This window comes from Carlito syrichta, unplaced genomic scaffold (assembly GCF_000164805.1).
Source record: "Carlito syrichta isolate Samal-C Ts95f unplaced genomic scaffold, Tarsius_syrichta-2.0.1 Scaffold302616, whole genome shotgun sequence".
Classification (NCBI taxonomy): Eukaryota; Metazoa; Chordata; class Mammalia; order Primates; family Tarsiidae; genus Carlito; species Carlito syrichta.
In genome coordinates, this window is record NW_007246712.1 from 286010 (window position 1) to 311325 (window position 25316).

The 25316-nt window shown below is 39.9% G+C and overlaps 1 protein-coding gene across 1 annotated transcript in view; it reads right to left on the bottom strand.

Annotated features, from left to right (window-relative positions):
* SND1 (staphylococcal nuclease and tudor domain containing 1) overlaps window positions 1-25316 on the bottom strand; it is a 365164-nt gene that overhangs the window by 281694 nt on the left and 58154 nt on the right. The window contains exons 9-10 of the mRNA XM_021711814.1: window positions 23282-23372; window positions 8407-8520 (exon numbers count right to left, since the gene is read on the bottom strand). Of these exons, the coding sequence (XP_021567489.1) occupies window positions 8407-8520; window positions 23282-23372 (205 nt within the window). The remainder of the gene's footprint in view (window positions 1-8406; window positions 8521-23281; window positions 23373-25316) is intronic.

The following is a 25316-nucleotide window of genomic DNA, read 5'->3' on the forward strand; positions in this document are numbered from 1 at the left end:
ACAGTACAGGATGCTACGGAGAAAGGAAAGACTCTGCAAGATGTATAGAAGTCTCTGGCCTAAAAGGACCTCCGAAGAGAACCAGAGCAAGAGACAGGGTTACCTCACATAGCAGGTATATTAAATGCTCACAGGACAGTGAATATGACGGTGCTGTCAACTAGAGAAACAACACAGAATTACTGCAGTTAATAGGACTGAGAAGAGGCAAGAAATATGAACATACTAGCACTAGGAAGATTTAGATAAATTGAAAATGTAGAACTGTGCGATAGTGATGATTAAAGGAATAGAGAGCAAGGAATTGAAAGAAGTAAATGCACACAGTTCAGGGAAGGATTAACCACCAAAACCCACTAGGAGACTGTTAAAATCCCACAAAAATTATTTGAAGGAGATAGGCAAGATCATGGGAAAAGGAATACATAACTAAAGGAAATGAAAGAAAATATGATTGTAATAGGGAGAAGAAAGCAAATCAAAGGGCAACAAGATAGGCACATGCTGTCTTCTCCAGTTTAACACTCACTTAGAGATCAATGAAATGCACATTTTAGGAAACTCTGCTATCTACCCAGATACCAGATGTTTTGACCTCATCACAAGGAGACAAGCTTGTCCCCCCACCCCCAGTCTCTTCAGCTGAGGAATAGTAATCTTTACCAACAGGACACACACATCCTGGAATCTTAAATAGATGAGCTAAGACCCACCCATAGGCTCCTAATAGTAATTTTTTTCAATCTTCTAACAAAGAAGATTTCAAGTGTTCTTCTCAAAAATGCTCAGATCAAACAAATCTGAAACTGGTACAGAATGCCTCCGCCAGCCTCTGATATATTCCATGTCTTTTGATCACATTGCCGCAGCCCCCAAATCTCTCCATTGGAGACCGGTAAAATGTTATATCCATTTCAAAGAGCTTTTGCTTTTCTCCAAGGTCCTTAATGCCAAGCTGGAGTCCCTCTCTAATTTGCTATTTGCCTTATGCTCCCAGTCACAAGCACGAGATCACAGTCTGTGGGTTTACTGGTCTGCCCCCACTTCACTCAGGGACTCCAACCCCACAGCTTTCTGTTGATATGCCTGTCAGTGCCAGTAGAGTCTGCCTGGGGGTCTAGAGGGACCAGCCTTGCTTTCAGAAATCTAAACTGGAGGGAGTAGGTTGAGAACTGCTTCTAATGGCAAAGCACCCTGGGGCCCTACCACCAATGGATTCATGCCCCACATGACCTTGCCTGTGACAAAAAGCCCTTTAAGAATCTCAAGACCTCTTACAGCTGCTCTCTGCAAACTACCTACACGGAATCAGGTCTGGAAGAGTCCCAAAACTACTTCCAAAAGCAAGGGTAGCAAGGACCCTGGGAGATTAGGCAGGATGCAGCTTTAACAAAAAGGGATACTTAGTGCCCAGGTCTGAATTTTTAGAGGCCCTGGAGTGAAAGAAACTTCACATGGTAGATAAGTTCCCAGGGAGGAGGCTAAAAAACAGGGTGATAGAAATGAATAGAAGCTGAAGGGGGGGGGGAGGGGGCTGGCTACCAGCTGAAGGGAAGGACACCACCTTTGGGTTTCTGCAATTCCCAGAACACTAAACTGAAGCATGCAGGGGTCTGGGAGGAGTTGAGAAACAGAGATAGAGTTAGAGAGAAGAAAGAGATACACAAGCTAAAGGAAGGATTTGAGAAAAAGGCCCTGCAATTGAAAGCAAATTTTAGAACCTGAACACCTGGGGGTTGGGTAAATTATGTACCTGTTTTCAAGGTAAATTTCAGCTCTGCATCTCTTAGTCAACTACAATGGCACTGTAAGAGCGGACTCCATGGGGGAATAAGTCAACCCCTTCAATGGATTCCTGGGGGCTGTATCCTTTGTCATTAACACTCCAAGTGTAACACAAAGCCCACAGCAGCCCTGAGCAATAGAGCACTAGGCTTTCCAGTTTCAGATCAAAGCCAAGTACTCTCTAGGAAGTCCTGAGATTGCACAATGTGTTATCTCCTTTAAGGCAGCAGCTCAGAAAACCCATAGCCCTTCTCCAAGATTCAGCACTTATTTCTTTCTCTTTTTTTTGAGTTGGAGTCTCACTCAGTCGCCCAGACTGGAGTGCAGTGGCCGCTCCCGGTCACCGCAGCCTCGACCCGCTGGGCTCCGGCGATCCTTCAGCCTTCCAAGTAGCTGGAACTACAGGCGCGCGCTACCACATCCAGCTAATTTTTTTATTTATTGTAGAGATGAGGTCTCGCCAAGTTGCCCAGGTGGGTCTCAGACCCGTGGGTTCTGGCAATCCACTCACCTCAGCCTCCCAAAGTGCTGGGATTACAGGTTGAGCCACCGAGCACTTATTTCTTTACAGCAAACAACTGGATAAAACAAACCATGCCTTTAGAAAAACACTGATACATGGTAAGGTAAAAACATGGTATGGTAAAAACTATGCCTTTAGAAAAACAAACTATGCCTTTAGAAAAACACTGATACATGGTATGGTAAAAACACTGATCACATGCTCTTGTGATGCTCACAAGAGCATCACACGCCAGTTTTCTAACCTGGCTCCTCAGCCTGACGGAGTTAACATCTCCTAAGAGCTATCACTGAAATAATCCAGAGGCATGGTGCCACAGAAACACAACAGTCACATGCAGCTAGAATCTGAGGAAAATATTACACACTTCTGCTTTTAACTCTCCCATGACACTATCCAGCAACAAACCAAGTTCTAACCAAAATCCAGGAGTACTGGCTACTCATGAATTCCTGTGTAACTAGAAAGCTTATGATGAAAACAATTCCTTTGATCACAGTGTTTTGTCCAAGCACATCCTCTGGCTCCAATTAGAGAGTAACCAAAAAAGGGGCGTGGAAGTATACAGCTACCCAAAGGCAAAACCCAAGAGAAAGTAACTTGTCTCTGTATACAAAAAAGAAAAATCCAAGTTGCCCAACTAGTCCCCAAATATACAGACGTCTCAGAGGAAAAGGATACATTAAAAGAATCTCCACATGCTTCCTTGAAAGGAAAATTCCACTGGGTGCTCATCCAGGAGCCTGCAGGGAGGCCTGCCCATAGCAGAAAACACTGCACTATCTGCCTGCCCCAGAGGAGCCCACTTCCTCTCTTCACCTACTCCTTGTTTCTTAATCTGCACCCTCTCCCGCTTTATTCTTTGGTTTAGAAAAGGCTCCAATACCATAAATCATCAAGTTATCTTCTTTTCTTTTTTTTTTTGAGTTGGAGTCTCACTCTGTTGTCCAGGCTGGAGTGCAATGGCACACTAACGGTCATCCCAGTATCGACCTGCTGGGCTCTGGCGATCCTTCTGCCTCAGTTTTCCAATGAGCCGGAGCTACAGGTGCGCGACCACACCCAGCTAATTTTTTTATTTATTGTAGAGAAGAGGTCTGGCCAAGTTGTTCGGGCTGGTCTCAAACCCGCCAGCTCAGGCAATCCACTTGCCTCAGTCTCCCAAAGTGCTGGGATTACAGGCTGAGCCACCAAGCCCAGCTTATCTCATCTTTTTTCAAAGCTACTGATCCGTGGAGAGAGTACTGCAATCAGAGCACACCTTCATTTCTAAACAACCCTCAAGCACTCTGTGTTTCTGTAACTACAAGACCACTCCCCAATTTCCAAACACATCCTTGATGCTTTCCTTAGAGATTTCACCAGCTCTGTTCCAACTAGGACAGGCACATATTCTTGTGCACACTGTGCCTTGCAGAAGAGCACTCGGCCAAAGGGACACAGGGAGAACAAGAGCTGAAATCCGGCCTTCACTTTGCTTGCCAAGCCATGTGCTATGACGTGAGGCTGCCTGAGGAAGGAACACCAATCTCTAAATGTGCATAAAGGTGCCATATGGGCTAACAGAGGTCCTGGCCCCAACACCTACGCCTTGAATACTTGACTGGGCTGCCCCTATAACTGCGAAAACAGTCAGTATATAATTAAGGAAACTAGAAACCCAAGACTCTGAGGGAACACCTTTTACCTAGTCTTTACGAACATATGATACATCATAGCCACACTAGGGTTTCCATGTGATTTTTCTTCTTACACCCTTATTTACTGAAAATCTCTAGTAACTTTAAGATAAGCATAGAGCAGAATCCTGCACTCCCTATAGGAGCTCTGGGAAATTCTTTACACAGAAAGGCAGGTACTCTGAATCCTCCAGTGTAAACAGAGACTGCTGGTCACACCATTCCTGTCCTTGGTCAACTGAGGTTTACCAAAAGAAATCTCAGAGCTTCTCTCTGCAATCAGTTTTTATCTAGTACAATCTCCTCTTATAAATGCCAGTTGCTTTCATATCTTATAAGTTTAAACCACCAAAATTAGAGTATCTGAATCCCAACATGCCTTTCCCTAGTTTCAAATTCTTTAAGACAAAACCTAAAAAGCATGGCATACAAGTCTTCAACCCGAGGCCCATGCCTAACTCCCAAGTCCATTTCTTACCACTCCCTAGCAGTTAACCATCCTCTATTCCAGTCATATAAAATTACAGGCTGTTTTCTCTCTCTGTTCATAAGTATCCTGAGATGTCAACAGGATGTGTATAAGCTTGCCCTGCCTAAAGTTTCGTATAACACACGTGTCATACCACACACGCACCATCCACAGTGGCTATCCATTGTCCAGTTCCCAAAACTCACCTCCTTCTTGTCATTGCTGCTCCTCAGGTCAGAAATTATCTTCTCCCATTTTCATCTAGCTAACTCCTAATTACCCTCCAGACTTTAAATGTCACTTCCTCAGCCAGGCTCGGTGGCTCAGCCTGTAATCCCACGCCCTTGGGAGGCTGAGGTGAGTGGATTGCCTGAGCCCGCGGGTTCGAGACCCACCTGGGCAGCGAGACCTCATCTCTACAATAAATCAAAAAATCAGCCGGGCGTGGTAGCGCATGCCTGTAATTCCGGCTACTTGGAAGGCTGAGGCGGAAGGATCGCCGGAGCCCAGCAGGTCGAGGCTGAGGTGGCCGGGAACGGCCATTGCACTCCAGTCTGGGCGACAGATTGAAACTCCAACTCAAAAAAAATAAAATAAAGTAAATGTCACTTCCTCAAAGAAGCCTTCCCAAATTATGCAATCTCCTATACTCTAAATTTTTCTTTCACAGCATTTAACACAAATGAAATGACTTGTGTATTTCCCCTACTAGAATTTAAAGTTCTGGCTGGACTTGGTGGCTCAAGCCTGTAATCTCAGCTCTTTGGGAGGCCGAGGTGAGGGGACTGCCTGAGCCTACAGGTTCAAGAACAGCCTGGGCAACTTGGCGAGACCTCATCTCTAAAATAAATCAAAAAATTAGCCAGGTGTGGTAACACACGCCTGCAGTTCCAGCTACTTGGAAGGCTAAGGTGGAAGGATCACCTGAGCCCAGCAGGTTGACGCTAAGGTAGCTGTGAGCATGCCATTGCACTCCAGCCTGGGTGACAGAGTGAGACTCCAACTCAAAAAAAAAAAAAAAAATTAAAGTTCCGTAAGGGTGAAGCAAGACAGTCTGCTTATTCCCTGTTGCATCCCCAGCACAATACCCAGCACAAAATACATGCCCAGTAAGTATCTGTCGATGGCTCATCTGTTCATTTCAATTTCTAGAGCTATGCTGTACATAACTGTAGCCACTAGCCTCATGTAGCTATTAAGTGCTTAAAATATGCTAGAATGGAGAAAGATGTGCTACAAGTGTAAAATATTATTTCAAAGACTTAGTTTTAAAAAAGGAGAGGGAACTACCTCATTAAATGTTGAAATAATAAAAATTTGAGGCCTGGTGCAGTGGCTAATGCCTGCAGTCCCAGCATTTTAGGAGGCTGAGGCAAGAGGATTGCCTGAGCCTAGGAGTTCAAGATCAGCCTGAGCAATGTGGTGAGACCTCATCTCTACAGTAATTTTTAAAAAAAATTAGTTGGGCATGCTGGCACATACCTGTAGTCCAAGCTACTTGGGAGGCTGAGGTGGAAGGACGGCAGGAGCCTAGCAGGTCAAGGCTGCAGTAGCTGTGAGCGTGCCATTGTACTCCAGCTTGGGCAACAGTGAGACTCCAACTCAAAAAAATATGTATTAATAATAAAAATTTGGAAGTCATATAAAAGCATTACAATTAATGTTTCTTTTTAGTTTCTTAACATAGCTACTTGAAAATTTAAAATAACAAATATAGCTCGCCTGTGTGGCTCACGTTGTGGATCAGTTGGTCAGTGCTGGTCCAGAGATCACTTCCTCCCGTTTGCTCACTTCTCATCCCTGAACACTCATGATGTACAGCCGTTGCTCTAACAGTCCCAGTCTCCCATCAAAACTGGCTTATTTTCAGGGTGCCCTCCACCATCTACTCAAGGTAAGTGGTATTAATTTATTTCTCATGTGGCCCCTCAGAAAATGCTTCCAAAGAATTTTAACGAACAAATAATGAAAATCATTCCTCATCTCCCTCATAAGCCATATGTTATAGACTGTTATAGCTAAGCCTTACTTAGAACTTTCTTAAAATGGAGTAAGACCTCAGGAGTGAACAGCAAAGAAGAAGAAAGAGGTAACATGCCTTTGTAAGAAAAAAGAAATTCTGTAATCAGGATCCTACCTAAACTAGGACGTATATTCCAACAATTTCCCGTCAGCCAGTAGACTAAAGGAAATGCACTGCTTACTCACTAAAGAGTTCCATAGGATCTTGGGACAACTAAAAATACTCAGTTCTTACTTCAGAAAACTTATCATTCTACCTAAGCTATGGCACCCCCACTCCCTAAAAACTGCTTGAAATTCCGCTACAGACACAATGCATTGACTGATGATGCAGGCACAAAAATTAACGTTCAAGAATTTCAAAGTTGTGGTTGCTGTGGGAACCTTAATTCCAACTACACAACACAGATGCAGAATTGTGGACTCTCTTCAATACTGATAAAACTGGAGATGTGCATTTACTCTTCTATGCAATGAGGCAGAGCTACAGTTACTAAGAGAGACTTACTCTGGCATTTCTGAGCTTTTAAGCATTTAAATTCTCATCCTCACCACAATACCGTTTGCTGCATTAAACTGCCTTCTCTATGGGGAAAAAGGGGAGAAAAGGAATTGACTGGCCAGACATTCGAATCATCCATTCTACATGGGTTTTTTATGCATGATCTATCTGATCAAAAGACAATCATGATATTTTCATTTTACTCTTATGGGCTATCTATAAACTCTCACACAAGTGATAATAGCATATGCATTTCAACTTGTGAATGCACCAAGAAGTGTGTATGTGCAAAACATCAGAAACGCAAATGTCACATCTTTAAAACTACAAAAGGGATAAATAAAAAAGGCAGATAAGCTGGGTGCAGTGGCACCTGCCTATAAGTCCCAGTTACTCAGAAGAGTGAGGCAAGGTGATCAATGGAGACCAGGAGCTTGAGGCTGTCGTATGCCATGATTATGTCTGTGAATAGCCACTGCACTTCAGTCTGGGCAACATAGCAAAACACTGTCTCTTTAGAAAAATAAATAAATAAAAGGTAGACCATACATGGCACTAACTTTAGCCACAATATCTAATTTCTGAAAACTGTCTAAATGCTTGCCTTTGCCACTGGCTCTCTCACTGAGGATCTAGTTCTATAACTAGTCAACACAGACACTTTAGTTATCAGAGGGCAAACATAGGAATAAGAAAGGTGTGTAAAAACAAGGCATAACCAAACCCCCCCAAAATGTTCAACTTCAATCCCTATTCCCAATCTCTCACAATTGATAAAGATAGAAAGGAAACAACAATGAAATATAAAACAAAAAAACTCTGCCTATCTGCATGCTGAATATCAACTCTCGGAGTTTTCATCCAAAACATAATTTCTCCGAATTGATATACTCACGTCATACACCAACCTACTTGCCAAAAAATCCACAAAATAGCACACAACAGTGTAACTAATAATTATAGTTAACACCTGCAAAAGATGAGTAGGTGACCCCAATGAATATGTACACCAAGGTTCATTTCTTTCTAGAGCAAAAGCATAAAGAACTATCAAAACGATCAGCAGAAATAGGCCTTATTACCATGTACGTGAGATACAGAGCTTCTCCTTTCCTTATTCAGAGAAATAAGATCTTAATAAATCAGACTCATCCACCACATATTCCACCCCAACTGCTCTCAAGCTCCCCGACAGAGGTGCCAACAGTGTCCATCTGAAATGTAGCAGAGCAGTGAGTATGGTTCACCAGACACTGAGACTTGCCCAATGGTAGTGAAGGTACAAATATTACAAAATAATGTTCTAGAGATTTAAAATACTTGTCCTTTTGCATTCTCACATATACTATATGTATCATATTTATCTAATTCTCCAGCTTCTTCCCTTTGGTTTTGCAAAGTGCCTTGGCTGCTTCACTGTTCTCACCTGGGTATTCTCTCCTTCCAGTCTTGGTGGTCGGATGCTGGACAGGTGGATTGTCTTGTAGTCTCCGGAGTTCAGTTTCACAACAATGGCATCCGCATTCAGGACCTGCATCACCTGTGAGCAACAAGGCAAAGATGCTTAAAGCTGCCTCTATGTTCCCCAGCACACGCCAAACAGCAAGGCCCACCACAGTTATGGGTAGAAATTAAGATCAACAGTCATTTTGGTAGAAACAATATCATCCTTCTTGGTGCAACAATGTCAGAGAAAACAAATATATCTGTTCCTAGAGACCTTATTATGATTTCTCAAAGAGACAAAATCTAAGGCATTCATAAATAGGGTAAATCTTTTTTTTTTTTTAATCTGTTTCCCTGACCAAGACATGTAGTTAACTACAAAGCTTAAGAACTGAAAATCCAGTCTCTACATGTTACTGAAGATCTTTCTTGAAACAAGTTCTAAACTAAAATTGAAATGTCAACATGAATCTAGGAACAGAGACAAGGGTTGGATTGGAAGAAGGTCCCAGGACTAGACAAGAAAAAATCAAAATAGGATTCTGCAAGAGAGAGCAGAAAAATCAAAGGCAAGTGAAGGGCGAAAAGAACTATCATCTCAGCATGGGAAAGAAGATGCTCAGCTGTTAATCTCACAGGCAGGAACATTAAATCACTAAGGTATTACCTCAGGTACTCTGAGCACCACCTTTTCAGAGCACTACTACTATGGACATCTTTGTTTTAGAATCTAAAATCATTAATATCGGACATCCCCACCCCCACTCAGCTGAAAAAGACTAATTTCCAGTCTGGGATAACTTACAAGGATATCTATCTGAAGGTCAAAAGCACAAATATTTCTCTGAAGGTTACGAGAACATTCTACCAATGTGTACAGAATAAAACTCCCATTCAAACGAGGACAGTACCACATCAAGACTATAACAAGAATCCATAGTACAACCAGCTGCCTCTATGTTCCCCAGCACACGCCAGTCTACAGTTCACACCCAATTATATTCAGAACCTGTTGTTTCAAGGCTGTTCGGGTTTTTTGCTAGCAATACTTTGCTACAAGGTGGCTGCTGACTACAAAACACTGTCACCATCCACTTCATCGACAGAATCAAAATCAAACTCTTCTAGGCTTCAATCAGGCCCCTTCAGGAGCTATCAGACTGAACAAACTTCTAAGGTCAGCTGCCACACAGGGAGGGTAGACTAGCCAAATGTCACTCTTCTTTTATGCACTGAAACAAAAAAAGCAATACTGGCCTTTGCCACCATAGATGTCACACTGATAAGTATCTTAAAGGAAGCCTCACTATTTCTTAAAAGGCCTCCTATCTTTCAGCACAAAACGTACCCATTTACTTGCAGCCTGCTCTGAAAACAGAAATTATCCATCTTTTCCAAAGACTAGGCAACTACACACCAAAAAGAGTAAAGAATGCTTTAAGGGACAATCTGAAGACAGACAAAAAACAAAAACAAGTGAAAAAGCATACACAACAGGAAACAGCAGGAGCTAAGTGCTATCAAACAGAATGAATGAAAAGGAAAGAATGACAATTGGAATCAAGTTGTAGGTCCATGGAAGGCTGACTATGGCTGGTAGATGGGAAGACATCCCCACGTTTTATACTATAAATAATGGAAACAGTGCAGAGAAGAACAGCTCATGGATCAGAAAAGTAATAAATGGGCTGAAAAAGAACCTGTGTAAATTAGAAAACTTTTAATTTTCTACTATACATAAGGTTAATTTGCAACTCTAAAAGCAGCAAAAAGAGAGTCTCAACCATGACCATTCTTCTATACCCTTTTTGACAGATCTGAAAATCATAAAGGCTAAACACTAAAACCCAAAGAGCCAGAACCAAAAATTCATCTAGCCAGAAACACCTGAAGATCAAAAGTAACCAAAGGCATAATGTGTCATCACATCAGGACCAAGGTCAAGTCTGGTTACCTGGGTATAGGTGGTAACAAAGGACACAGGCGCCTCCAAATCAAAGAGCCCCTTAACACCAGCTCAATCACAAAAACATGTCCATAAACTTAGAATTTACAAACTACCTAGAAGGTTTAACCAAAAATAGATTCAGTAACTGAAAGAAAAACAAAAAAGATTACACCCTATTCCCGCTACCATCTAGACACATTAATGATAAGTAAAAATGTTCATAGTGATGGAATCCCGGTAGTGGTTTGGACAATTGACCAAAATAGAAATACCTCAGTGAACGGTTTTCCTGTTCTTCAAAATGCCACAGTTGAATGAAGGGAAAGGTATCATAAAATGGATGACAGAACATTTGGGGGGTGAAGTTTCCATAATATGTGCAATTCTAACTTCAAACCGAAGAAAAGAAAAAAATATTCCAGGAAACCATACTGAACAAAATAGCTAGTACAGCAAATCAATACAGTTCCTCCTTCAAAAGGATACCCAAAGGATAACAGGGTAATTGTCAGACATCTCAAGGGCACATACATCACAGTATTTCCAAAATCTTAATGCTGGGCACACCTACACCTTCTCTTAAACCAAAACTAACTCTTATTAAATTGTCAATTGCTTAAAACATAGGGAAATTCCTATAATCAAGACATTAGAAATACCTAAACATTCTCTGCTTCCTAGTCATGCTCAGCAAGGAATAAAACAAGGGAAGCGATCATAGTGCTCATACTTTCACCCCTTGATTACAGAATGTGAAGATCTAAGCATCCTCTGTGACAAGTTACTGGGATTCGTCACCCCTTCTAATGCGTTAGCAGGAGTGGCAGCAAATGGATTCTTGGAGCTGTAAATTTGAGGCCCCAGCAGCAGACTCTCTCTGCTCAGCATCTCCCTGATTAGAAACCTCCTCTTCAGGAACTGCACACTCTGCCACCATCGGCCTAGCGAAGTTTAGCTCTCTGGTAGAGTGGGGAGGGTGAGTGCATGTGTCCGTGTCCGTGTGTGTGTGAGTGAGGGGTTGATGGCATTTTATTCCTCTGTAAATTGTGCCATTACTGTCCAGAGAACAAGCAGCTCCTGAGCAGAGACATGGAATATGCAGTAAAATATTGGTTATAGTCATGTACTATGCAATAAGTAAAATGCAGAGTGGATTACTATCCAAAGCCTGCTCATCAGCACCATCACAGACCACATTTTAATAGTGATATTTTTTATGGTGCTTCTCATCAGGAGAACTGAAGTATGACCACAATGTTCAGTTTCTCTGCGAGCCACAGATCGCTAATCAAGCCATCCCCACATACTCACCATACCCCCCACACCAAAGAGAACCTCAGACACACGAGTAGAAATCTACATGGGAAAAGTCACTAGGAAAACTCAAGATACATTCCCTAAATCCAATTCCCTCCCCACTTCTTGAAGCCTAATTTTAAAGGGAAAAATGGTTTAATGATGATAAGATATGAGCTATGCATAGGCTGCCACCAGTCAAGAAAACTAGAGTTTGTCAGCAGCAAGGGATATCCATGCCTATCCCCAGCCTTCTGCTAAACTCCCTATCTCTACAGCTCGTCCACAGCGCTCACTGGGTGTAAAGGGCTGCTGTTGTTCAGCTTCTTAAAACCCTGCAGTATGCATAAAATGAACAAAAAGAGCATGCAACAGCCTCCTGAGCTACAAAGACCCTCAGAATAGCTCCCCAGGCACAAGTACCAATAGTCCCAACGCTGCCAAAATTTTCGGTACCAGATAGAAACAAAAGGATGTGCAGCCCAAAAGGGGCTTCTACAGGCACCACCAGGGAGTGTCCTTTGATGAGGACACTGAGAATGAGACACAAGCACCCTTTTTCCTCTCTGAGATCATGACATCTGGCTGCTTTTCCTGCTCCCTAAAGTTGTATGCTTCTTCTCCCCTGTCCCCACAGAAAAATACAGCTGCCACCCTTGTCCTCAACAAAAACTAAGTACAACAATATCCTGATGCAGGCACCTCTAGTCACCTAAGCACAATCAGATCTTATTCTATAATACATACTAAAAAGGAAATCAGCTATCAGACAAATTTCAACAGAGGGCCATCCTACAAAATATACCTGACCAGGACATCTCAAAACTGTCAAGGTCATCAGAAAAAAAGGAGTCTGAGAAACTGTCATATCCAAAAGGAACTTAAGGACAACTAAATGTAATATGATGTCCTACAACAGAAAAAGGACATCAGGGAAAAACTAAGGAAACTTAAATGAAGTTTGGACTTTAGTTAATAATAGTATATCTACATGGACACACTAATTATAACAAATGCACCACACTCATGTGAGATATCAATGATAGGGGAAACTAGGGTGGTGGTGGGGTTGATAGGTAATGTGGGAATGCTGTACTATCTGCTTAATTTTTCAATAAATCTAAAAAACTACACTAAAAAAACCCAAAGTCTCTAATAATAATACTTTTAACAGGTAAATATTTTCTAATTCAATCATTTTATTTTTCTTATCAGCAAATTGGTTTGCTAGCATAAACTGCAAGTCAGGTCGTGACATCTTTTTAGTGCGGCAGAGGCGACCTTTCTGGTCAGATCATCCCAGAACTTCCTTTTCACCTGAAAGTCATATGGTAAAAATCAAGGAAACGACTAATATTTTTTAGTTATCTCCATATGCCCATAGGAGAATATATTGCAAAAGTTCAGATAATGTCAAAATTATGAACAAGTATCCTTGATTAAAAACTATGTCAGAGAGCTACTTCCATTGAACATAGTATGGGAAGTCCTAACAAAACGATCAGGCAAGAAAAAGAAATAAAAGGCATCCTAATTGGAAAGGAAGATATAAAATTATCACTGTTCTCAGATGATATATATGTAGAAAATCCTAATGATTCCACAGAAACTATTAGAACAAACAAATCCACAAAGTAGCAGGACATAAAGTCAATGCACAAAATCTGTTGCATTTCTACACACTAAGAATGAACAATCCAAAGAAGAAAGTTAAGAAAAGAATTACATTTCCAATAGCATCAAAAAGAATAAAATATTTAGGATTTAACTAACCCAAAGAAGTAAAAACCATGTACAATGAAAAATACAAGCTGAAGGAAATTAAAGAAGACATAAATAAATGGAAACCATCCTGTGAAGACTTAATATTGTCGAGATGTCAATTTTACCTAAGGCTACACATATAGATATAGTTAATGCAATCCCTATCAAAATTTCATTGACAATTTTTGCAGAAACAGAATAATGCATCCTAAAATTTATATCTCAAGGGGCATAACACAATCCAAAAAAAGGACAAAGTTAGAGGACTCACCCCTCTTGACTTCAAAACTTACTACAAAGTTACAATAATCAATATGGTACTGGCGTAAAGTCGGACATACAGACCAATGAAACAGAATGGAGTTCAGAAATAAACCCTTGTATATATGGTCAAATGATTTTTCTCAACAAGGATATCAAGACTACTTAAGGGGAAAATGGCAGTCTTCACCAAATGGTGCTGACAAAACTGGATATCTTTATGCAAAATAATAAAGTGGAACCCTTACATAATGCCATAAACAAAAAGAACTTCACAGATTTATGACTTAAATATAGGACTTAAAACTATAAAACTCAGAAGAAAACACAGGGTAAAAACTTCACAACATTCTCAAATATAACACCAAAGGAACAGACAATAAAAGAAAAAATAAACAAAGCAGATTCCTGAAAATTAAAAACATTTTGTGCATCAAGGTTTTAAACAGAGTAAAAGACAACCCATAAAATGGAAGAAGATACTTGTAAGTCATATACCTTATAAGGGATTAACATCCAGAATATATAAAGAATTGCTAAAACTCAATAATAACAAACAATCGGATTCAAAAACAGAGGGCCAGATACAATGGCTCACATCTGTACTCCAAGTACTTGGGGAGGCCAAGGCAGGAGGATTGCTTGAGGCCAGGAGTTCAAGACTAGCATGGGCAACAATGTGAATCCCTATCTCTATCAAAAATTAAAAAAAAAAAAAAATTACCCTGTAGTCCTAGCTATTAAGGAGGCTAAGGTAGGAGGATCCTGTGAGCTCAGGAGTTCTAGGTACACTGAGCTATGATCACGCTATTGCACTCTAGCCTAGGCAAGAGTAAGACTGTCTTAAAAAAAGGCAAAGGACTTCAACAGACATTGCTTCAAAGAAGATATACAAATGATCAATTGAGAACATGAAAAGATGTTCAGCATCACTAATCACTAGGGAAATGCTAATCAAAACTACTATGAGATACCACCTCATACCCATTAGGATGGCAAAGAAAGAAATGAAAAGGACAAATGTTGGCAAGGATGTAAGAGAAATTAGAATCGTTATGCTCCATTGGTAGAGATACAAGAAGGTACAGTACAGCAATTCCTCAAAAACATTAATAATATAACTACTGTACTAAATAACCCAGCAATTCCACTTCTTAATTGTCTATTCTGGATTAATATCAACTACAAAATATTTGTATTAATTCTGAGCACAAACACAAAAGAAGTGAAAACAGGATCTCTAAGAGATATGTAGATATGTATGTTCATAGCAATGCTGTTCTCAATAATTAAAACGTGTAAGCAACCCAACTGTGTCTCCATCATGAAGGACTAGATAAACAAAATGTATATATAAACTATGGACTATTATTCAACCTTAACAAGGAAGGAAATTCTGACCTATCCTACAACATGGATATATCCTGAAGACATTACAAGTGAAATAAGCCAGACACACACAAAAAATAAATAAATGCTGTGCAATTTCACTTACAAGAGTTACTAGAGCAGTCAAAATCACAGACCGAAAGTAGAGTGGTAGCTGCCAGGGGCTGAGGGAAGAAAGGAATAAAGAGTTCCAGTTCTGTAGGATGAAGAAGAATCCTAGAGATGGATGGTGATGATAGCTGCACAATATAATACAATTAATACCACTGATCTATACTTAGAAATGGTTAAGATAGTAAATTTTATGTTATATGAATTTTATTACAATAAAAAACAATGGGAAAAAATTCTCAGAGACATGATAATGAACTCCAGCTAGAGCTGTGACTGAAAGCCACAAAAACTGACCTGGGCAAAAACCAAATACCTTTGTATCCATTATTCATTTATCCACAACATCCACGGATAGCTTATACCCTGATCTCCAAAACTAGACTTGACCACCACATACCAGTTAACCATTTAGGGCTCCCAGATAAAGCTCTAGTGGGTAAGCTCCTTGAAGGCAGGAACCACTTCTAGTTCTTTTAGTCTTCTCAAAGCACTTCGTTTGGGGTTGTTTGTTTAAGCTATCGCATAGGTACAGAGAACCAATCAAGAGTCCTCTAACCAGACAGGGCAGGGAAAAGACACCTCTTGAGGACATGTTCCCACTTCAGCCCACCTCCCCCCACAACAATGTTATTCAGGTCTGTGAAATCTGCAATGCCCAAGGATCCAGCAGTAGAAACAGGGAAGCCAAGCCACGTGCTCAGGGGACCATATGGCTACAAACAGCACAGATCAGCTAAAACGCCACAGGGAAGGCAGGGAGGGAACTGGCAGACCACAACAGGCACAAAAGTCTCGGGCAGGATCAGCTAATCGCTGTGAAGGGAACATGCTTCTCTGCTAACCTGGAGAGACAAGGAGAGCCCTCCCTTGCATTTCATTCCTCAGGAAGTAAAACTGCTTCAGCAGACAAAGGGAGCCAGTCTTTCAATAGGCTGCATGCATCAGAGAAACCTCTGTTGAGTTTCATATTACTTGGGAGTAAGCCTCTTGGCAAACACTCTGACCTACAGCTTGGCACTGGTTCCAGAAATCAACTATAGAGCCCCAGAAGCACCCCGTTAAAGAGGCCGTAGGTTACCATTTGCAGGCTTTGCTGGCTATTTTAGTTGTATCCTATACAGTTAATTCCTAAAGAACAGGGTAACTGCTGACGACAGTATCACTATTTGATAAGGCCTTACAATCACATGACCCTCCAAGCAGAATCACTCAGCAAAGACTTGCAGGGCTTTCAGACTCAGGTACGGTAGGACTATTTTAGGCTTCCTTGAAAAGTTTGGTATTGACAGACATTTTAAATCAGGTAAAAGGACTACAGAACAGCAGTTAAAGTTTTAGGTTATAAAAAGTAATGCGCATAACTTTTTCCTTTTTAATTTAATGCTGACAAGTGTTCTACAACAGAGGTTGGCCAACTATGGTCCAAGGGCCACTTCATATTGTTACAAGGTTTTACCAGAATACTACCACACCCATTCACTTACACATTGTCTGTTTTCCTCCCGATATAATGGCAGAGTTTAGTAGTTCCAACAGAGATCATATGGCCCACAAAGCCTAAAAAAATCGACTATGTGGACATTTAAGAAGAAGTTGACCAGCCCCTGTTCTGTAACATATTAGAAACTGAATACTCTTAGGGGTGTATACTAGTTAACATTTCTGAAGAGCTATTTGGCAAATATGATTCCAATCATTCCTAAGGAAATAACTCCCATTTACTTGGAAATGCAATTTTTTAATAGAAAAACTATCAACCACATGAATATGGGCCTCTTGAAGATTAAATAAATTATAAGGCAGCCTTACAATGAAATAGTATGCATCAATTAAAGAAGCATGGTCAAATGCTTCTTTTGATCCCCTCTCTAAACTCCTCTACATAAAAATAAAGGGATCAAGGTAATCTATCTACCCATTTACCTACATTAGGCCAAAAGGATTAAGATAATGAGAGAAGAACACTATAGCAAAACTTTGGAAGCTGGAAAGCAGATGGACGAGTAGTAACGTAGCCCACTGACTCACGAAAGTTGAATACTGAGCCAGTGGTGAGAAAACAGCAGCCAATCTGACTTACACTGCACAGTCCCACCCTCTCCAACTTGCCAAAAGACTCAGAAACTGTCAAACGAAGCATCTCAACTGGGAATGAAAATGAGGCCAACTACTAGGATTGGTTTCAAAACTCTGTAAGCAGCAGCTGGATTTCAAGATGTATACCTTAAATCCCTCAGAGGTTCACTGCTTCTAACTCTGTCTTAATACTTCATTCTTAAATAAAAGGGAAAACCAAAGACTAGCAAAATATCTAAGCAAAGCCTCTAATACAAAAAATAAGAAACCAAAATAACCTGGGCAGATGGGGTATTACGGAACTTGAAGAACAGAGAGAATATGCAAAGAAAAGAAAACTTCCACAAAAAAAAAAAAATTAACTGCTCAGAGTTGAGATGACTTTTATTTCTGAAATAAGGCATTAAATCTTTTTTTTTTTTTTTTTTTTTTTGAGTTGGAGTCTCACTCTGTTGCCCAGGCTGGAGTGCAGTGGTACACTGACAGCCACCCCAGCAATGACTTGCTGGGCTCCAGCGATGCTTCCACTTTAGCCTTCCAAGTAGCCAGAACTATAGACACATTCTACCACACCCGGCTAATTTTTTATTTTATTGTAGAGATGAGGTCTCATTAAGTTACCCGAGCTGGTCTCGAATCCGCAGGCTCAGGCAATCCACTCGCCTTGGTCTCCCATAGTGCTGGAACTACAGGCTGAGCCACCAAGCCCGACCTAAATCTTTTTTTTAAAATAGCAATAATCAAATAGAAACATCCAGAGAACAAAAAAGTTCTTAAAACATTATCATATCAATAAAGGTGTTGAAGGATAAATATAAAGAAATCAAAAAACATAAAAAATAGAAAAAAAGGAGGAAAAAACTAGAAGACCAGCCCACAAATTCCAAAATTCAAATAACAGGAGTTCTAGAAAAAGAGAACAGAGAAACTAGATAAAATAGTTGAGGGAGAAAAAAGTCCTAGAACTAAAAACCCAAATATTGAGACATAATGTTCTCACACAGAAACAAAGCATATCATTGTGAAATGTCAGAAATATCAGGATCAAAAAGAATTTGCCAAAAGCTTTCAGAAAGAAAAAAATAAATCATATAAGTATGAGAATTCAGAATGGTTTCAGACTCCTAAAAACAAGAAAACAAAAATTCTCTAATAGCTAACTGACAGTGAAGTGATACTTTATAACAATTCTGATGGAAACTGACTTCAAAAATAAAATTTCATATCCAGCTAAACTATTAAATGTAAGGAGAGAATGGACATGAAAGATCTCAGAAAATTTATCTCCCAATTTCACTTGTGTCATGAAGTTAGAGAACATGTGCCACTAGATGGAAGTATTAAATCATAAAGAGGAAGCCAAAGGATTCAGCAAATCTAGATCCAATCCAGAAGTAAGGCAAAGAAAGCCCCCAAGATAATGGTGAAGAAACCTAAAGAAAACAGCTCTGTAATAAGCAAAAAGAGGAACCAGTCTAGACCGGTGCAAGTTACAAGGAGCTAAGGAAGTATTATTAAAGATGCTATTAACAGACCCAGTGAATTTCCTATTGAGAGATTTAGGCAGAGAGTTTGGAGGTTGAATTAATAATAAGTATGGGAAAAAAGTAAATTTTGAAAATTATTAACTCCAAGAAAAACAGAGAATTGTGCAGGAAATTAAGCAGTCATAATATGCTATATAACACAGTGACTATTAGCATTTACAAAGTAAATACTGACTATTAACTTAACCAAAATTAGGGTAAACCAAATTGGAAGGACTGGGGAAGAGCACATGTGTGTCCATGTGAGCATGTGTGTTTACATGAAAAAACTAAATAAATTCTCCTCTTTCACAGTATGAAGTAAAGAAGTTAGGACCAAAAACCGAAAAATTAAGAAATAGTCATGTAAACATTTCACTCAGAGATATGAATTAGCCAAGAGTTGAAAATAGCTGCCTCAAGGGAAAGAGAAATTGGACTGGTACATTTTTAAAAAAATAAGCCTATAGAAATTTTTAAATTTTTCTGTATTAAAAATAAAAACCTGCAAATGTAAAAGTTACACACAAAAGAGTACAGATCAGTACTATTCAAAGTGGCTGTCAGTCTGCAGTAAGATAAGTATTTGTACCAGAATATTTATCAAATACAACACTAAGAACATTGCTGACATTTATTTCTGTAGTAAGCTTTTCTTGATGAAGAAAGCAATGCCTTGATTTACATTCTGGCCCAAGCTCCTCATGTCACTATATCAAAGCACTTTAAGTAGGGCTGATATAGATCAGGAATTGTCAAACTTTACTTAACGAGCCAGGTAGCAAATATTTTAGGCCTTGCAGGTTACTTGATCTCTTTTACAACTACTCACCTCTGCAATTATAGCATGAAAATGGCAGACGATAAATTAAAAAAACATACACGTAGCTATGACCCAACTTATTCATGACACTGGCATTTAACTTCACAAAATTTTCACATAACACAAAATGTTTTTTAATTAATGCAAAATCCACTTTTTCCATGTAAAATTCACAGGCCGATACAAAAAACAAGTGCTGAGCCAGATTTTGCCCGTGATCAAATTTGTCTAAAGAAAAAAAAAAAAAACCACACAAAAACAAGCAGAGCTATGTCACAGTGCTTCGTGTAATATGTATATTTATGCTTGCCTTCATTATGCTTTCTTCCTGTTTTCAAATAAATGCTTAAGAATTTAAAAAAACTCAAGAAGCTTTAAAACCCTTTATCTGCCATGAATACATTTTTCTTTCTACTCTCTAAGCAGCCCTATATCCAAATGTCCTAAATTTATGTTCCAGGTTCTACAGGAGACTGGTTAAGCCTCAGTCAGATGATTTTTAGGGGCAATCTTCTCTAGTTTGGCAATGTAGTAAATAAAACTTCATTGTAATGATAAAAGCCTCACCTTGCTAATAAAAAATAAAAAAGATCTTGGGATTCTAGGATTTTTTTTAAGGAGGAGATGCTGCTAACAGGCAGTTCTCACTTTTCCAGTTACCAATAAAGTCATATAAGGGGGGGAGACTTCCCCCAAAAAAACCAGAATTCATTTAGTAAAACTAAATAAATGTATTATTGTATTATGGGTATTTATTCTTACATTTTTAAACTTCAGTCACCTCCAAAGTACTTGCTGTTTGCTGTAATACACCTGTTGAGAAGCTTTATTCACTGCTCAGAACAGTTTTTGAACTTGTCAATTTTGTTGCCTTTCAGAGCTTCTGCCGTTTTTTGCTTCACCGCTTCCACATCAGCAAAATGTGTCCCTTTGAAGACTTTTATCATCCAGGGAAACAAAAAGTCACTGGGGGCAAAATTGGGTGAATAAGGAGGGTGGGGTAGTTTTTGGTCAAAAACTGCTCAACACTCAGCATAGTGTGGGCAGGTGCACTTGTAAATCATTCATTATGAAATGGGCAAATATACTGAAAGAATTTCCAAAAATAAATTCACTAAAGCTGAATGCAGCCTCTCACAACATTAGCTGGGCCAGTAATGCCCATGGGTTCTTAGAACACTTACCTAGGGGGAAGGCCTGTACTACAAGGGACCCGCCCTCCAAAAGATAAATGTAGTTTTTTGGGGGCTCCCTCTTATATTTAAGATAAACGCAAAGCTGTCAGCTCAATAATCTAAATCCTTTGAGTTTCACTCTTCTACTGCAGTACCTTAGTTCCTCAACCAGTAAAGGCCTAAAACTGTTCAACATATTCTAGGCTTTTCTACAAACTCAGTTTCAACTGATGAGGGACTGTCAGAAGCAGGGTAGTGTAGTAGAACCCTCAAGTCTCATCTACATCACTAATATCACAGACTTTCAGAGTGAAGATGGTGAAAAATTGAGGGTTTGCCTCCCTTGTTGAATAAACAATCATCCTTTCTACATTTTTATAACACAGAACATATAACATGAAGCACAGGTACAAGCAAGAGGGTTCAAGTAGTAGAGTAACCCATGTCCAGATACCCACACTAGTATATTCCTCACACAGAAAGAAAGTAAAGGGCCATTCTGGTCTGCATCAAGACTTGGAGGGTACAGCCGGGCTCAGTGGTTCAGCTTGTAATACCAGCACTTTGGGAGGCTGAGATGAGTAGACTGCCTAAGATCGTGAGTTCAAGACCCACCTGGGCAACTTGACGAGACCTCGTCTCTACAATAAATCAAAAATTAGCCAGGCGTGGTAACGCACACCTGTAGTTCTGGCTACTTGGAAGGCTGAGGCGGAAGGATCACCGGAGCCCAGTAGGTCAAGGCTGCGGTGGCCGGGAGCATGCTACTGTACTCCAGTCTGGGCGACAGAGTGAGACTCCAACTCAAAAAAAAAAAATAAGACTTGGAGGGTACAAGGATATCCCACCAGGAACAACTCCCACTCATGTACAGTATTAAGGGTGATTATGGTTAACTTCACAGCTGCTTGGACACCACCTACTAAAAGGAGTTGAGAGGCCACTTGACAACTTGGTAGCCTATTACCTTGGGCATTATTTAAAAAAAAAGAAAAAGAAAAAAGAGTGAAGTTAATTTCTGCCAGTTCCTCAGAGACTTTGCTAAAATTTTACCATTCTAAGCCAGTTACAAGCTTTCTCAGGCTGACAGTGCCACCTAGTGGCTTTCCATCCTAAAGTCATAGCTGACAGGGAGACAGTCACTCAGGCTAGGAATATACCTGCAGCATCTCTTGACAAAAGTAAAAACAGGTTGGACAACATTTTGAAAAGGCATCAAGAACAGGTCTACCACTCAAGCTACCAAAATTTGGTAATACAATCAAGGACTCTATTTAATAGCTCTAATTCCTGTCAAAGCTATACATCCCAAGACATATCAATAGAAGAGAGCATGCAGGAAAATAGATAGATAGATGATAGATAGATAGATAGATAGATAGATAGATAGATAGATAGATAGATAGATAGATCGATCGATAGATCGATCGATCAAGTAAAATAAGAGCTCAAGAGCTCCAAAACATAAAGAAGAGAAATTTAAGGTCATATATGTATGGATGCCCGTCAACATATTGATGGGGTTTTACCTATCAATAAGTCCATTGTAAGTCGAAAATATCTAAGTTGAAAATGCATTTAATATAATCTACCAAACATCATAGTTTAGCCTAGCCTACCTTAAACATGCTCAGAACTTACATAAGTCTGCAGTTGGACAAAGTAATCGAACACAAAGCTCATTTTATAATAATGTGTTGGGCCAGGTGCAGCAGCTCACACCTGTAATCCCAGCACTCTGGGAGGCTGAGATGAGAGGACCACTTGAGCCCACAGTTCAAAACTATCCTGGGCAACATAGCAAGACCTCATCTCTACAAAAATAAAAATAAAAATAAACTAGCTGGGCATGGTGGCATGTTCCTGTAGTCCCAGCTTCTTGAGAGGCTGAGGCAGGTGAATCACCTCAGTCCCAGAGGGCAAGGCTACTGATAGCCAAGATCATGCACCACTGCACTCCAGCCTGGGTGACAAAGTGAGACCCAAGACTCAAAAAATAAATAAATAATAACAACAATGAAGTGTTGAGTGTGTCATGTAATTTACAAATACTGTATCGAAAAACAGAATGGTTACATGGGTACACAAAGCACTACTTCTACTGAATGTGTATCATTTTTGCACCATCATAAAGCAAAAATTCATAAGTTGAACCATCATAAGTTGGCGACCGTCTGTACTTGGGTATAGGAAATTAAATGCCACCTGCTAAGCAGATAAAAAAGAACCCCTAAAACATAAACGATATTTGAAGCTAGCTTGAAGTTATGCTAATTTATGATGAGAAATTTGAAAGTTCTTATGGTTTCTAAGCTCCCTACAATAAACAAACACACACACAAATACAAACACACCCGTTCACACCCACTCTTTGGCTTGCTTTGAAATTCAAGAGTTACAGCAGTTCTAATTGTTCAAATCCTTGTATTATCACTCGTTTGGCGGTGTCCACTATGCATATCACTATGCTGAGACTGACTCACCTTGGCAACAAATTGCTTGTCCTTTTGGTCCAAATTAGCAGTGGGAGCCACATAGTCTCTCCATATTCGCAGCCTGCGCTCCTTGGCAAACCTGGCAACAAAGCAAGGATGCAAGATCATTTGGATAGCATAAGTCAGCACATGGAATTCACCATCACAAGGCAGCAGGTAATCCTGCCGTACCCTTTAGACATATCCAGGAAAGACCACCAGTCAAAACAAAAAACAGTGAGGGCAACTGAAAATGTCCCAAAAGTGTACAAAAATGAAAATATCCAAGATACATATTCACCATAAGCCCGTAGACTCTGGCCCAGGTGTGTAATTTTTGGAGCCTGGACAGTACAACCCCACCTTGGTAATTAACTCTGATTTAGCCAGTATTTTCTGAGTGACTACTATAATATTTAGGCTGACAACACAGAACAACTGTTCTCTTAAATGGAAAGATCACATACATACATACCTAAACAAATACACTTTTTAAAAAGCATAGGTCTGCACAATTTCTATTTGAGTTATAAAAACGTTATCAGCTACAAAATCCTATGTAGAATAGCGAAACTGTCACCCTAGTGTACCTAAAGAATGGAAAAAAATAAACAAAATCCCTAGAGATGTTCACTTTCAAGAGTTTAAATCCCATGTAACCAGAAACTTACTTCAAAGTATAGTGCCCAGTAGATATTTTCCAAGTCAGACTAAGAGTGGGAAACAGAATATGTGCAAAGATTAAAAAAAAAAAAAAAAAATCAATGAACAGCTGTCTTAAGCTACTTACAAGTAAGTGGATACATGTGCAGTGAAAACGAACTATTATTTCTCAAAATAGTACTGCAACTTTTTTTTCTAGAGAAGCACTAAAATGAGAAAAACACAAAGCAGGATGTAGTAGTTGTTAAAATACATGAAGTAATTCAATTTCACCTACAATGCAAGTAGCTCAAATACAGCACGCAAAACAGCAAGCAAGGAATTGCACGTTACTGAAATATGATTAGCACTCCCTGGTCTGTTTTTTAATGATAAACACTTTCCAAAAAAATCCATAAAATCTTCTAATGATGTTGTCTAACATGTAACTATTACTTTCATTACATTCAAGATCTCGCTAAGTTGCCCAGGCGGGTTTCGAACCCGCGGGCTCAGGCAATCCACTCACCTCAGCCTCCCAAAGGCGCGGGATTACAGGCTGAGCCACCAAGCCCAGCTGTACATTCACTTTCCTTTTTTTTTGAGTTGGAGTCTCACTCTGTCGCTCAGACTAGAGTGCAGTGGCTGCTCCCGGCCACCGCAGCCTCGACCTGCTGGGCTCGGGCGATCCTTCCGCCTCAGCCTTCCAAGTAGCCAGAATTACAGGCATGCACTACCACACCCGGCTGATTTTTTGATTTATTGTAGAGATGAGGTCTCGCTGCCCAGGCGGGTCTCGAACCCGCAGGCTCAGGCAATCCACTCACCTCAGCCTCCCAAAGGCGCAGGATTACAGGCCAAGCCACCGAGCCCGGCTGTACATTCACTTTCTTAAAGAGATGCAGGAATTTAAAGAATACAAAAAAATGTGTCCCCTAAAACAATAACTTTGAATAGTAATAAACTTTTAACAAGACTTTCTGAACCAAAAATAGAAACTGAGCATCAAAACATAATCAGAAGTATTTGGATCACTGTGCTTGATAAGGGTATTACATCTTTTTAATTTAACTGTGAAACACAAAAACAAAAACCAAAAAAAGGCAATCTCTGTGTTTTTTCATCAGAAAATATGCATTTGTCAGATGTGCCATATCAAATGACCCAGATTAAGATCTACTTTTATAAAAATGTGCAACTATTTCTGCTTAGAGGTTCAGAAGGACATAAAAGACCTAAGAAAAAGAATGAATATTATGGTAATTCAATACATGTTGCTGCACATCTCTTAGCTATATGTTCAAAGGCAAAAATGTAGTTATTAAGCCCATTCTAATTTTATGATCCTGAAAGAAGTCATATAGCAAGCCTTGAGAGTGGACCATCACCATCAGCTGTGTGT